Genomic DNA, 16,124 nt, shown 5'->3' with positions numbered 1-16,124 from the left:
TGGCTATCACTAGTAGGCCCATGAGACGATCTTGCATGGGTGGGACTACATGTAGTTTGACCGACGGGGGAAGTTTTTATTTTTTTAAGCAGACGGCCATTCAAAAGCTCTACTGGGGCATACCCGTGTGTAACATCCAGGGGGGGGGGGGGTGTTGCGGTATTGTAATAGTGCACGGTATGGGTCTGTGGATTGTTTCATTAACACCTTCACTGTCTGCACAAACCGTTCATCCTTCCCGTTACTCTGGGGAAATTGTGGGCTTGAGGTATGGTGGTCGCACTCCCATTCCTCGGTGAAGCGTTGGAAGTCTCCACAGGTGAATTGACGAACATTGTCGGTGACGGTGACAATGAGATCGGGTGTTCCTGATCGCAGAAAAATAGGTTTGATCTTATTGATCACCGAGTGTGCGGTGACGTCAACCAAGCGTTGAACCTCTGGGAAGTTGGAATAGTAATCGACGACAAGCAAAAAATTGTTTCCATCGAAATGGAAGATGTCAGCTGCGAGCTTTGACCAGGGGCGGTTGGGTATCGGATGGGGTAGTAGAGGTTCTGCTGGCTGTGATTTTCGATTCTCCTGACAAATTTGGCACTATGATACCGTCTCCTCGATTTGGCCATTTATTCCGGGCCAGAACAAGATAGTGCACGCCCTTTGCTTAAGTCTAACAATTCCGAGATGCGACTCGTGTATTTTAGGGAGCATTTCACTCTGCATGCTTCGTGGTACAATTATCCTGTTGTCCCGGAATAGTTTGCCATTAATGTTCACGATGTCGTCACAGACACACAAGTACGGAACGAGCTCCCTCGGCAACAGGTGTTTGTTACAGGGCCACTCCCTCTGAACCTGCTGCTTTAACAACTGCAGAGCTGGGTCTTCTCTAGTTTCCCGCATGATCTGGCTCATTATCGGTTCTGAAACCGGCATGTCATTGAGAATGGAATTTACCTCCAACTTGTCATGAAATTCCACAGAGGGCCTATCAGGGCCTTGCTTGACTATGCGGATGAGCACATCAGGGACAAACATTTCGAGGCCTGGTTTCCATTGTATGTCGAGGTCGTATCGTAACAAATGAATCCGCATGCGCTGAAGTCGTGGGCTAAGCTTGTGTATGGGGTTTACCGAATATACCGACGAGCGGTTTGTGATCGGTGTATATCGTTGTCTGCCTGAAGACAAAGTCGTGGAATTTCCAACAGGCGAAAAATATTGCACACAACTCTTTTTCAATTGGCGCATAATTCCGCTCAACTGCGTGATGCATCTGCTATCAGCCAATCGGCTTCAATGAGCACAATGCCAAAGCCGTTATTTGACGCATCTGTGGCAAGGGAGATGGGGGTGTTCACATCGTAAATTTTCAGCACTGGGAGTAATGTTGCATGACGTCATTGAATTTGGAGGCCCTGGGCACGTGACCACATGCACGTGCGTTAATCCGCCATTGGGGTCAGAGCAGCGCTCACTCGCACGTGGTTCACTCCTAACCCGGAAGCAGTCCCTGCTTCTTCTTTATCTTCAATTTTATTTACGAACTGCAATGTGGCGGCGACATACAAATTGATGACGTCACAAACAGTCTTCATAGAAAGAGGAAAAATAACGATGTGTGTAAACAGGAAGTATTCAATAACGATAAGAACTTCCGGGTTATCTGCTTGTACACCTCGTGCTGTACCTTCGACAAAGGTTCACGCGATAGGCTCTGATCATTTGAAGAGGTTTGTTCTGCGATTCTCATTTTATTATTAATACTGAGAAAGATCTGTAAAACTTTCTTTCAAAGATAAAATAATTCTCTGTTCGTTGATGACGGGAATGAAGATAAGTTAAACGAGTTTTTATTAAATGTATGTTGAGGTATTTGATTGTTCATTTAATGAGGTGTTTTTCACTCGTTTTATTTTAGGCCTATTCATTGCACTGTTTAAAACGACGTCATCACTAAACTTCCTACAACGATGGTTAAACCTCATTCCTCCTTTTAACTACAAACCAGGCAGAAGGTTTTTTATAATTAACTTGTACATCCAATGTCACCTCTAAATGAGGAGATGTTACAAAGGTTGTAGATGATGGATGGGTGAGGGATCTATGTAGCGCTGGTCCAAAACAAAATGTCGGTCCCATCTGCTACATCCAAAACTAAAGTTGGACTATCTTCTCTTAAAAAGTCGTTTAGGCCAGAGATTCTCAACCGGTGGGTCGTAACCATCAATGGGCCGTAAGGTGCAACCACGTGGTCCGTGAACATCATAACCACCTGAGAAGGCAGGTGATTAGTTTACCTCACGAGTGCTCGTAAAATTTACCTCACGAAAAAAGTTATATATAATGTTATTGTATTAATTTGTGATTGAAAAGATGCTGTTTAAAATGAAAATGGAGAGAGATTGAGTTGAAAGCCGAAATCGGAAATGATCTGAGGGTTTCCATCCGTAACATTCACGGATTCGGTACTTGCAGTTTCGCCATTGACCGTATTTGGTTGATTGATGGTGCTTTCGGTGTGGAGAACGTCTCGGGCATCTCGTGTTCACACGAAAAGGTAAGCTGCTGTATTTTACTTTTACTGGATTTTATTTTGACGACATGGGCCGTTAACTGAAAAGAAAAACAGATGATGGTGGCGAAACTTCAGGAGTTGCTAAAATGAGGTGAAACGCATCGTCAGAAAACACGACCCCGGATATATAAAGTTTGGATTTACATTAACAGATTCAGTCAGAGCAGGCAATTAAGTTCCTGTTACCTTTCACCACCACATACCTGTGTGTGTCAGGGTTTTCACTTGTGATTGGCACAAAATCAAAGACCAGGAATAATCTGAAAGCAACTTTGAATGGTACTCTGCGAGTCGGCCTCTCACCCATCCCACCACAGATTGATCTGATTGGTTCTCAGAAGCAAACCCAAGTATCCCACTGACGTAAGGAGCACTCTATTTCAGGCTTAAACCAAATAAAGTTATTATTATTGTTATATTTTATTTAATCCATTGCTGCAGACAGCTACATATAACTGTAAGTTTCTGAGATGACAGGATTATGCGTGTTGAACCTGAAAAGTTTAACTTCCAGCAAAGTGGAGACTACTTGGTGCATGTGTGTGAGACAATTGCAGTGAAAGGAAAATAAAAACAGGTCTTTCGGCCGAGAAAAATATATTTTTGGTCTCTGGTCAGCGCGCGCATCGATTTTGACCCTGCGTGTCAACCATTTTTTTTTTTAAATTTCCAACGGGACCTACAACAGCGTGCGCCTGTTGTTGCCGGGCCGGCGCGCTATCTCGGGAAGTACGGGTCTGTGAGGGTCGCCATTGGTATGGGCACGGTATGGGCACGGTTCTCCCCTTCAAAACTACGTTTAGTTTGTCCAAATCCAACAAGCCGTTCCAAAGATAGGAGTAGTTTTGTGTGCCGTGACGTCATTAATCCAATCGGCTGGATATTGTCATTTATTGAAACGAAGACGTTCTTTGTCGGGTTCGTGTGAAGCAACCAGAAGGCCTAGAGAGCTGCGGGTGATCTCTTTAGTTAGGCCCGGATCCTATCTCGTTTGTCATGAAGTTGTAAGTGTCTGTGATAATCTGGTGGACTGGGAGAAGAGATCGTGGGAGACCATCGGCCTGTTAGACCACTTGCGCATGCGCAGTGTTGACGCGATCGACGCATTGGAATGTTTGACAGTACGGCGAGGCGATCTCGAGAACGAAATGGCAGTCTATAATATGCTTGAAGAACTTCATGATTTTCAGAATAAATACATTTAAAAATAACTTAAGCTTGTGTTCATTATATTTACAAGTACAAAAAGTTTTAATTAAAACAAAAGCCGCGTCGATGTTACACAATGCCTAGATGCAGCTGTGCCTATAACGTCGATGTTATAGGCACAGGACATTCCTATTGATTCGATTACTTGATGTTATTTTTGTGCAAAGTGAAAATATATCTCGGCAATTTCCCGTGTGTGGCGACGAATTTTTAATATATCTCGGCATTTTCCCGTCTGTTATTTCAGGCGGTGTATGACTGACCATGCCGTGATTGTAAAAAAATATATCTCAGCAATTTCTCGTGTGTAGCGACACGTGAACGAAGCTATGCTCCTCTCTCCACATTATTGTGACGACGTATAAATTAAATATTTCATCGTGACGATTGTCATCAAATGGACGAATTTTTAAAATATCTCGGCATTTTCCCGTCTGTTATTTCGGGCGGTGTATGACTGACCATGCCGTGATTGTAAAAAAAATATATCTCAATGGACTTGAAGTTGCAGGCCTTTGAGAATTCATTTCGTTCAATAAAGGGCAACTTTCATCGGATTTTCTTCCCGTTTTTTTTCAACCGAGTCTAAAACTATGTTAGCGACTGTGAAAAATGGAATGATATATCGAATTTGATTCGAAATAAAACTGTGAGAGAGGAAGACACCACGGGCCTACAAAACAGGCCTCAAAGCTATGCGAGTTAATAAAATGGTGGATATTTGTTTATATGAAGCCTCCCCCAAAATGGGTGGAGCTATGGTTCCCACAATGGGTGGAGCTTTGAGGTTTTGTCTTCTCTGCAAGAACAAGAAGAACAAGAAGAAGAAGAACAAGAAGAACAACAACAGCAGAGGGCACTCTATTAGCAGCGTCTGCGACGTGGCTAAAAAGGCCTACCAGTCCCATTGGCTGTCTTTAGTTTCTCTCTGTACGGCCCCACGGCAGATGAGGAGGACCGCAAGGCATGAGGACACAAAAAACAACACCTTTATATGTGCAATCCATGCTTTTCCCAAAAAAAAAAAACCGCATCGCCGCATCAATTCTGGAACTTTGGTCTGACAAGAGACCAGCAATATATTTTTTTCGGCCTAATATATGTACGATTGTACGTGTGTATTAAACAAGAGGATCAACTATGACACTGAACGCAACATAATGCTGATGTTGCACATGTAAATTTTGCCATCACCTTCAAACTAGGATAGCATCCACGTGCTCAGGTCTTTGAAGACAGATTTTTGGTCGCAAATACATGGAATTAAAGTGGCCGATGCAGCTTATGCCCTTCTTATGGGCTCATCAGGATAACGTACTGGCAAATCATTCATTTGTGACCACGTGCTTCACAGCTCAAAGGCGAGTGTGTCTATCTTACATATGGTCAGTCGAAATGTGGTGATCAAGGTGGATACATTTACCGTTCAGCTGGATACATGGTCAAATTGGATGAGATAATAGCTCGAAAAACATTCCAAACTGAGTTAAGAAAATAACATGTCTAACATTTCTGTGATTAACATAAGCGTTGTATCCTTGGCAAGTCATTGTTGAAATGGATAGCTTCTTGGAATGGCTCAAGTCCCAAGGCCTGACAGGAGAAACAGCCCATGCAGTGATTGATAATCTTGGAATTGAGAATCGAAGGTTATTCGAGCTTGTACTGAGTCGGATTCATTGCGGACTGAGCTCCTTTCTCTCGCCAAAGAGAAATTACAATTTGCAATGTATGCTGACTTCTGTAAATTTATGAATTCTTTTTCGAAGCCGCAAGATGTCCACATTGCAGGTTCATCTCTTTTGGGAAGTATTTTCGTCACCTTAGAGAATGTTTTTCGGGAACTTTCTAGTTTCTGTGAAAAGATTTTCAGATCCCAAAATGTGCACCTGGACAACGTTTCTGGTTTCTGTGGAATCGGGCTGTGATTTCTACAGTCTCCAATTTCAGGGTCATGGATTAATACCCAAGTCTGGTACGTGACACATTTTGAAAATACAACATAGCATGTCAAAAAGTAACCTTTATGTTCTGTGATTTTTTTTTTTTTTTTTGCCTGTGCCACCAAAGGTGGATGGAGGTTATGTTTTCGCCCCTGTCTGTTTGTCTGTGAGTAGGATATCTCAAAACATTGTGCATGGATTCTGACGAAAGTTGGTTTACAGTTTGCGTGTGTGACGAGGACGTATTGGTTAGAGTTTGGTGGATAATCATAGATCTGGATCTGGATGATCTGGATCATCAAGATCTGGATGCGGATCATATAATTAGCCCTTCCGCCGCGCAGCAGCTGACTGGTGTGTGTGTGTGTGTGTGTGTGTGTGTGTGTGTGTGTGTGTGTGTGTGTGTGTGTGTGTGTGTGTGTGTGTGTGTGTGTGTGTGTGTGTGTGTGTGTGTGTGTGTGTCTGTGTTTGTTTGTCTGCATATCTTCCCCCCCCCCCCCCCCCCCCGGCCCTTCCTTCAAGGAATGCCCGGTTGACATTATCTGAAGGTTTATTCATTTAGCTCGTCATGTACGTGATTCGCAATATTTCCTCATTTGTTAAATTTTACATACAGGCACTAATATTTTTAAAAGATATACACAGATGGTACAAAATTGTAGATAATCATGCCCCCTATGCATTATGCATATAAAACTCATTCGTATGTCATGATAATCCAGTTTTCCACCCTTCAGGAATACAAAACCAAGTTTCACGGACCAAGTTGTGAAATTTTCTTGTTCTCAAAGTTTTGTTTGAAGGGCTCTTTTGAGGATCATCACTGAGCATTGAACAGCTTCCAACTGAAGTTTGTTTGTAATAATATTCCCAGGTATCGTTTTAAAGATCTCTGCATAGTTCTGTTTTTTATCATTTGAATTGCTGCAACCAGCGTGATTCGGCACGCTCTGTGAGTCTCACCACACGTCGTTTCAGAGGGATAGGCATCTTTGACCATTTTGGTGTCTTTTGGGTCTTCATGGTCTTTTGGATCATTTTGGGTATTTGGGGTGTTTTGGGTATTTGGAGTGTTTTGGGTATTTGGGATGATTTGGGTATTTGGGGTGATTTGGGTCTTTGGGGTGTTTTGGGTCTTTGGGGTGTTTTGGGTCTTTGGGGTGTTTTGGGTGTTTTGGGTGTTTTGGGTGTTTTGGGTCTTTGGGGTGTTTTGGGTCTTTGGGGTGTTTTGGGTCTTTGGGGTGTTTTGGGTCTTTGGGGTGTTTTGGGTCTTTGGGGTGTGTTGGGTGTTTTGGGGTGTTTTGGGTCTTTGGGGTCTTTGGGGTGTTTTGGGGGTGTTTTGGGGGTGTTTTGGGGGTGTTTTGGGGGGTGTTTTGGGGGGTCTTTGGGGTGTTTTGGGGTCGTCGGGGTGTTTTGGGGGGTCTTTGGGGTGTTTTGGGGGTCTTCGGGGTGTTTTGGGTCTTCGGGGTGTTTTTGGGTCTTCGGGGTGTTTTTGCGTCTTCGGGGTGTTTTGGGTCTTCGGGGTGTTTTGGGTCTTCTTCAGGGTTTTGGGTCTTCTTCAGGGTTTTGGGTCTTCTTCAGGGTTTTGGGTCTTCTTCAGGGTTTTGGGTCTTCGGGGTGTTTTGGGTCTTCGGGGTGTTTTGGGTCTTCTTCAGGGTTTTGGGTCTTCTTCAGGGTTTTGGGTCTTCTTCAGGGTTTTGGGTCTTCTTCAGGGTTTTGGGTCTTCTTCAGGGTTTTTGGGGCTTTAATGGTCATCAAAGGTCTGAGGGTCTCAGCAGTCTAAACGTCGTTAAGAGTTCACGAAGTGTTTTGGGTGTTAATGTTTTGTGAAGAAGAAGAAGCCGTTTTGGTCGCATCGAAACAAACATAACCATATACGTTTGCTCTATTCTCATAAGATAGAGTGACTCGCCACACGTCGTTTCAGAGGGATGTGCATCTTTGACCATTTCGGTGTCTTTTGGTCTCTTGGGTCTTTAGGGTCTTTTTTATCCTCTGTGCCTTAAGGGTGTTTTTGGGGTATTTTGGTTGTTTGGGGTATTTAAGGGTCTTAAGGGTATTTTGGGTCTTCAGCGTCCTTTTGGGTATTCAGGACGTTTTTGGTCTTCAGCGTCTTTTGGATGTTCATGGTCTTTTGGGTCTTCATGGTCTTTTGGATCCTCTGGGCTTTCAAGGGTATTTTGGGTCTTATGGGTCTATTTTTTAGTCTTCGGGGTAATTTGGGTCTTCAGGGTCATTGTGGTCTTCGGGGTGTTTTGGGTCTTCGGGGTGTTTTGTGGGGTCTTGAGGGTCTTGAGGGTTTTTGGGGCTTTAAGGATCATCAAGGGTCTGAGGGTCTCAGCAGTCTAAACGTAATTGAGAGTTCACGGAGTGCTTTGGGTGTTAATTTTTTGTGAAGAAGAAGAAGCCGTTTTGGTCGCATCTAAACAAACATAACCATATACGTTTGCTCTATTCTAATAAGATAGAGTCACTCACCACACGTCGTTTCAGTGGGATAGGCATCTGACCATTTCGGTGTCTTTTGAGTCTTCAGGGCCATTGGGTCTTCAGGATCTTTTTTTATCCTCTGGGCCTTATGGGTGGTTTGGGGTATTTTGGTTGTTTGGGGTATTTTGGTTGTTTGGGGTATTTTGGTTGTTTGGGGTATTTAAGGGTGTTGAGGTGTATTTTGGGTCTTCAGTGTCTTTTTGGGTATTCAGGGTGTTTTCTGTCTTCGGGGTCTTTTGGGTCATCAAAGTTCAAAGTTCTGAGGGGTCTCAGCAGTCTAAACGTAATTAAGATTTCACGGACTGTTTTGGGGGTAATTTTTTTTTGAAGTAATAGAAGAAGACGTCTTAGGTGCATCTCAACAAACAAACAAACATAACCACGTGCGTTTGCTCTATTATAATAAGATAATAATCACTGGTACATTTTCAGCGCTCTTTGTCTTTTCACTTCATTTTTGCGATCTTGGTATTTCATCATTTTCTTGAGTCCTGTGCTGTTGAGGCCAATTTGGCTGGGCACTTACTTTTTCCACATGCAAAATTTGCATTTATGTTTATTTAAATTATTCAATGGACTACAAAATGTAAATGTTTCATGATATTTGTTGTATTATATCACCTTTATCTGTCAATATTGTTGAAATGAAGATCAAATAGCTGTATGTTGAAATATGTTGAAAAATTCAAAACTTTACATGGCGTGTACTTACTTTTTCACGTGACTATGTATGTATTACGTTTGTGGGGGTAGATGTTGGAATCCCATAGTAAAGATAGGACTCTATAGTTATGGCATGGACCATGGACGTGTAGGAAATTTCTTGATGTATTTAAGTAGGGAAACTGGAACTTAAGTTTGTTTCCGTGTGTTCACGCGAGGGGTGGAGCTATGGTAATTAGATAGGGGTTAAGATTAGTTTCCCCAGTATGTGATTGCTCGGTTGTTTTCTCCCTACGTTTTTACAACAACAACAACAGCAACAACCATCCACTGCAAGCAGGCGCAGCCATTCTGTGAGTAAGCCCCGCCTCCAGAAGGGTAGAACAGGCAGGCCACGCCCCCGAGGTTCATGATTTGTCTGTGTGACCAGACAAAGTTCAAGTAAGATACGACGGTTGGACAGAGTCTCGCTCTCTTGGGGTTTTGGCTCGAAGAGGAAGGTTTTCCATCTTTGGTTTGTGCCTGTGAGGAGAAGGCTGGCCTTTTTGGTGCACTTTTGAAGAGAATGAGGAGGTCTTGGTTGTGTGGGCAGCTTTGTGAGGGAGGGAAGAAGAAGAGCACGTATCTGCTCTCGGTAACTTTTTGTATGAACAAGAAGGCTTCGCCATTGTTGGTCCCTTAGCACAAAAATGTGGCTGGCATTTTTTGGTGGGCTGATGCTGAGAGAGCGGGTTTTGCAGTTCCGGTGTGAGGAGAGGCTCGGCTGTGGTGCCTTTCGGGGGAATTGAGGGCCGCGTTGTGCTTGCTGGCCAGGAATTGAGGACGACGTTTTGGCTGCCTGCTTCATGGCTCATTGTTATCATGTTGTTGACAGGCGCCATTTTGGGGCACTTGGACATGCGCGGTCCTTTTGTTGACCGACCTCACCAGTATCATCGACTACCAAGTGACTTAAAGTGCTCGTTGAGGCCAAAGCTGAGTACCAGCATAAAGGGGGGTTTGCTTTTATTTCATCTTTCCTCTTGTCCGTTTTTGAGTCTGCGTGTGGAGCTACCTCGGGTAGGAAATTGTTACCTCTGCCTTCATTTAGATCTTTTCATGTCTTGATTTATTGTCATTAAATCTTATTTGTTAAATTTCCTGGTTGTGTTTGCATGTTTGGTGAGTTCAGGAATAAGCCCGTGTGTTTCGTTAGGTAAATGCTTTGTTTCCTTTCATCATGCGTGTACCAAAAATTACCACCAATTTTCGGGCTGCTGCCTCAGAGTTAAAAAACGATCGGCCATTCGTCACCCAGTGGTCTTAATCGCTGAGCGACACAATAGTATGTATGTCTGTCCCCTCAAACATACACCAATCAGAGCTGAGGATTTGGTCACATGACAGGGGTGATGTGATGTCATTATGGCGGTACAATGGCTGACTCCACACACTGCCATTTTCATTCCTATGCCGTTCAGGCTGGACATATCGTTGAAATCGTCATGTATCACAATCTGCATGCTCTACCTTTACGTTTTTCATTCAGTGTGAAAGACAAACACGTGAAAATATAGATCTTTTCTAATACTTGATTGTTATCGTGGCTGTGGTTATTGTTTGTGGGTTCCTTCCATGTCGTTCTATATATTTTTCGATTGCTTCACAAAATATCGCTACTCGTCATAATTACTACGAGGTAATATCACTACTAGGTAGATATAATTTTGTATGCTCGTTCCATGTCCTTTTAAAGGGTTTCTACTGTCTTCTAATAATAAATGTTTCCGTTCAAACTGCTGTGTGAATAAACCAAACATTAGCTAAGTGAATTCAACTGACAACTATTTTTGAGATCAGCATAGGCCATAAGCTCAACACAGGCCAAAGGTGAATAACCTTTCCAAATTTCTAAAATCCTCAATTTTCATCCAATTGACTTCAAATTTGAATGTGATTTTCATATCAGCTGACTGATTTAAACCACCAACTGTTTTTGAAGTCAAAACAATGTACCGCTGAGTGCCATTCTACTTTATTTTATTTTATTTTATTCTTTTTTTTTGTATACAAAGTCGAGGCTCGTGTAAGAGCTAACACATAAAACACAAAAACAAACTAGATGGCTTTCATAGAATACTTACCCTGCGCAATGAACTTGGTGTGAGCCAACTCTTCTGTTTTTCTTTGATCCAATATGGCTGGCAGACCACATGAGTGATGTCATAAATTTAGCTTCTCTAAATCATTGTTGCATCTATCATGCTCAATAAATTTCAAACTGATCAGACTAAGCGTTGTCCCTGTCTAATTATTACGTCGCAATTATGACACCAATGACAATCATTAACAATGCCTATTCCCCATATGGAGTTCTTTACAATGAGCCAGCCACGTTTCAATTTTTTCCTTAGAGTGGTTTTGGAGAAAAAGAGGTGCAACGTTTTTCTTTTTTTCCAAGATGGCGCCTGTACCACATGACCTATGACGTCATGATTAGCATTAAAATATTCAACAGAAGGAGACCCTCCTATGATGAAAATTTAGTGTCAATCGGACAAAATTGTCGAGAAAAAAATTCATACTGATCGAATCTAGCATTGTACTTGTCGAATTATGACGTCATAATTAAAGTACTGATGACGGGATGACGTCATAATTGCAGTTCTACAGGAGGAGGCCCTCCCATGGTGAGAATGTCATGTCAATCGTACCAACGGTTGCCGAGGAAATGAATTTTTAAAATGCTGACATGGCACAAACTTAACTTTACTGAAATGCAGACACATATGTACATATGTACATGAATGCTTCACCCCGCTTTTCGCTTCGCAAGCGCAGGATAGTAATATAGGGAGGGGGAGAGAGAGAGGAAAGCAAAACAGCAGAGAATAGGGGCATTGGTATATCTGTGGAAGGGAGAGGGCTGGGAGTTGGAGGCGGAGGGGGATAATATGGTATAAAACAAGTCGAAACAACCTGGACTTTCAGGAAATAAGTCGGAATTTGGAAAAGGTAGATTTTGGGTGTATCAGCGGGGGTAGAAAAGATGAAGGTTTTGGATGGGGGAAGATAAGAGATAGTGGTGAACAGCTGCTTTAAAGACCTGGAGGGAGGAGTGGGATGGAAGAGTGTGTGGGAGTTTGTTCCAAAGGTGGGAGAAAAGAGTGAAGGTGAGCAGAGTCTTGATTTTGACAGTTTCACCAGAAGAGGGTTGCTGGCAGATCTTGTGTGTCCTGAAGGAATGTTTGGGGGACAGAGCACAGACAGAGCACAGACAGAGCAGGGAGAGCTAGGCTGGAGAGGAGTCTGCAGAAGACAGAAAGACCACAAACCTGCCTGTGATGAGAGAGTGAAAGGCCCTCAGAATCAACTTCATCATGGGAGATAGCAATGATTCTAAAAGCTTTGGTTTCAACAGCATACAGCTGAACTAGGTGTGAGGCAAAATCACCAGCCCAGAGGGGAGAGCAGTATTCCCTCAAGCTGTGGATGAAAGCTTTGCATGTGGTGAGAAGCTCATCGGTGCCAAGAAAGGACTTCACATGACGGTACATGCCCATTCGGCGACTGCCTTTGGAGGCCAGCTTGGAAATATGGTTTTCCCAGGAAAGATCATGGCAGACAGTGAGCCTCAAAAGCTTGAGTGACAGAACTTCTTGGGGAGGATTGTTGAGAAAGTCGATGGGAGGGTTTTCCAGATGGTCTTTTCTGAGAGACATAGTGAGAGTGAGATTTGTCAGGATTGACAGACATGTTCCACTTTTTTTTTACCAGTCTCTGTTTTTGTCCAGGTCTGCAGAGTGTGAGGAGGCTGTTGCCTGCAGATCTGAAGGATGTGGCATGGAGCGGCAGAGAGTGGAGTCATCAGCAAGGAGAAAGAGGATTTTCCAGAGAGTCGGAGAGATCATTGATGAAGACCAGAAAAAGCACAGGGCCCAGAACACTGCCTTGTGGAACTCCAGCCGGAACAGGAAGGCGAGATGAGAGAAATCCATTCAGGGCCACACGTTGACTGCGACCGATGAGGAAGTCCACAAGCCATGCTTGGAGGTTTCCATGGATACCACAAGAGGAGAGTTTGGTGTGCAGGGTGGAGTGGCCGACCGTTTCGAGGGCATGTGATATGTCAAGGGAGACAGCTCTGATTTTCTGTTTGGCATTGAGGACCTCCATCCATTGTTGAGACAGCATTAGCAGCATGTCCAGAGTAGAATGACCTCGTCTGAATCCAAATTGATGATCAGAGATTACGCCATTGGAGAAGAGGAAGGATTTGATATCCGAAGCAATGATGGATTCCATGACTTTGCTGATAATTTGGAGCAGCCCGATTGGTCTGACGTTGCAAGGATTTGCTTTTCCATCTTATGTGAAGTGGTAATGTTGGCAGTTTTCCAAGCAGATGGCAGATGACCTTTTGCAAAAGAGGTTGAAGAATCCAGAGCGAGGGTGTGAAAGGGCAGCAGAGCAGGATTTTAGGACCCATGGGCTGATGTCCTCTGGTCCATTTGCAGAATCAGAGTTGAGGTTTGACAGAAACTTCTCCACATTGTCAGGAGAGAAGGACACAGAGTCCAGGAGCAGCTGGGTCCAGGAGCAGCTGGGTCCAGGAGCTGCTGGGTCCAGGAGTTGCTGGGTCCAGGAGCAGCTGGGTCCAGGAGTAGCTGGGTCCAGGAGCAGCTGGGTCCAGGAGCAGCTGGGTCCAGGAGCAGCTGGGTCCAGGACCAGCTGGGTCCAGGAGGGTCCAGTCCAGGAGCGTGCTTGTTACTTCCAATAACCTGCTGTTTAGCAGGACTTGGTCATGTTAAATCGGGTGGTGTATAAGGGTGACTGCTTCAATAGCACTTAACATCCTGAATTTGTCTTTTTAACAATCTTTAACTTCATTATTGTATTTAAATTAATGTATACATTCCATGGTGTGACATGTTTTGAGAACTCTTGAGATGGTTCGCAATCTCATTTCCTTGCAAATGACTGATGCTGATTTGTACACAGGTGATGTCTTTCCTGTAAATGTGGAAGGCAGACAACACAACAACGATTCATTTATCGCAAAGGAAGGTTCAGATGATATTCATATGATAAACGGAAGTGCTTCCTGTTTTGCAACTGGTGAGTGGAAACGTAAAAAAATTAACACAATATTTTAGGTTGAGAAAATATAAAATTTTCGGGAATGTGTTAAATATTTTGCACTTTCATTTTTCCCAAAAAAATAAAATGTGTTCTTTGTTACTGCAGAACAATCGAGAAGTAATATGGGGTCCAGTCACAGCTTGACAGTGAGGAAGAAGCCTTTTTTGAAGAAACAATCATGAGATCAAGACTCACTTCGTATAAAATACAAGTGCAGGTCTGGGCCTCGCAACACCAAGACTAATATTAAATTAAACAAACACAAAAAGGTTCAAGAAAGGCAAATACATTATAAGTGTCATGTGTGCAGAATGGATTTTGCTTCAACGAGTGACATCAAAATGCACTTGAGGATCCACACTGAAAAACACCCCCACAAGTGCTCTGTCTGTGATGAAGGTTTCTTGACAAAAAGCAATTTGTATACACACATGAAGATCCATACAGGAGAGCGCCCTCACAAATGCTCGATATGTGATTAAGGTTTCTCTCAAAACAGCCATTTGAAATTACATCTGAGGATCCATACAGGAGGGCGACCTCACAAATGCTCGTTATGTCATAAAGATTTCTCTAGAAAAGGCTATTTGAATTCACATATGAGGATCCATACAGGAGAGCGACCTCAAAAATGCTCAATATGTGATGAAGGTTTCTCTCATAGCAGCCATTTGAAATTACATATGAGGATCCACGCAGGAGAGCGACTTCACAAATGCTCGATATGTGATAAAGGTTTCTCTCAAAACAGCCATTTGAAATTACATATGAGGATCCATACAGGAGAGCGCCCTCACAAATGCTCCATTTGTGATAAAGGTTTCTCTCAAAAAGTCCATTTGAAATCACATATGAGGATCCATACAGGAGAGCGACCTTACAAATGCTCGATATGTGATAAAGGTTTCTCTCTTAGCGGCAATTTGAAATTGCATATGAGGATCCATACAGGAGAGCGACCTTACAAATGCTCGATATGTGATAAAGGTTTCTCTCAAAACAGCCATTTGAAATTACATATGAGGATCCATACAGGAGAGAAGACCATACAAATGCTCGATATGTGATAAATGTTTCTCTCAAAAAGGCAGTTTGAAAACGCATATGAAGATCCATGCAGGAGAGTTTAAATCTGAAATAAAGGATATGAAAAATGAGGTTAAAAGGATTTCAAGATTGAAGAAACCTTACATTGTACCAGTGATAGTCAGAGCAACAGGGAATCCCGATGATCAAGAAAACCCTTACTTCGTACTTAAAAAGCATTCTGGCGAATATCATGACAAACAAGCTACAGGTGGAGGCTGTAAGAGGTTCAGTGAGTATTCTAAAAGGAGCCCTTGGAACAAAGCCATGAGAATGAAGTTTCACAAACTGGTTCATGAAGAAACATCCCTTACGAAAAAAGGAGGTGGAGGTTTTGAGTTCTGGGAGAACTGTCTCCCACCTCCTAAAACCCGAATATGGAGATAACAAACAACGAGAGCATGCTTACAAATTTTCTATTTGTGACGAGGATTTTATTTCTAAACGGTGCTTGAACTTCCATCGTGCAACCCACCCTAGTTTTCTATCTGATTTAGTTGTTTTTCTTGTCCCTTTTTCCTCATGTGCCGATGGCATCTTTCCATTGCAGTTTGAACATCAATTTTACTCAATCTTTGCTGCAGTCCATGTTTCATTGCCATGTGTGATTATGGGGAGGACACCCTTGTTGTAAAATTGTTTATCAGAAGAAGACTCCTGCCTATGTTTTTCATGAAACTTGAATGTGTGAAGGGTTTCACAATAAATTGAGGTCCTAAAAGCACAAATACAGTCTGTGTTGTTGTGAATATGTCATGGCACATTATGTTCAATTTATAAGTCAGTGGAGAGTTTGGAGTTGTCCATATCCCCATTCACGGGGGAAATGCAAGGGGCATGTAAGAGGCTCTTTAATATATGGTATGTGCCATGTGGCAAAGTATAGAAAAGTAGTGACATTCAACAAAATATGTTGAAGGAGCTGTGCTCCCACGTAATCGGAGGAATGGACGTGACAAAAAGCTGGAATTCGTCCGAGTTTCTTTATTGTCACAAAACAACTCAGGTACTCTGAAACGCCCGTTTATCGGGCA

The 16,124-nt window shown here is 42.9% G+C and overlaps 1 protein-coding gene across 1 annotated transcript; it reads left to right on the top strand.

Annotated features, from left to right (window-relative positions):
* The first annotated feature begins 1,625 nt into the window (after positions 1 to 1,625).
* Positions 1,626 to 15,822, top strand: LOC137412877 (uncharacterized). Its single transcript, XM_078770358.1, has 4 exons — positions 1,626 to 1,733; positions 2,479 to 2,560; positions 13,864 to 13,980; positions 14,110 to 15,822. Exon 4 carries the CDS (start codon positions 14,604 to 14,606, stop codon positions 15,069 to 15,071), a length of 468 nt encoding a protein of 155 aa, XP_078626484.1. The 5' UTR covers positions 1,626 to 1,733; positions 2,479 to 2,560; positions 13,864 to 13,980; positions 14,110 to 14,603; the 3' UTR covers positions 15,072 to 15,822.
* The last annotated feature ends 302 nt before the right edge of the window (positions 15,823 to 16,124 follow it).

This window comes from Myxine glutinosa, chromosome 1, assembly GCF_964187855.1.
Source record: "Myxine glutinosa chromosome 1, kmMyxGlut1.1, whole genome shotgun sequence".
NCBI classification, from domain to species: Eukaryota; Metazoa; Chordata; class Myxini; order Myxiniformes; family Myxinidae; genus Myxine; species Myxine glutinosa.
Note: the sequence above shows the minus strand (reverse complement) of the source record. Positions and strands in the feature narration are given on the sequence as shown.

Excerpts from the sequence above, each read along its gene's own strand:
- LOC137412877 (XM_078770358.1), top strand. The coding sequence starts at position 14,604 with ATGAGGATCCATACAGGAGAGCGACCTCAAAAATGCTCAATATGTGAT.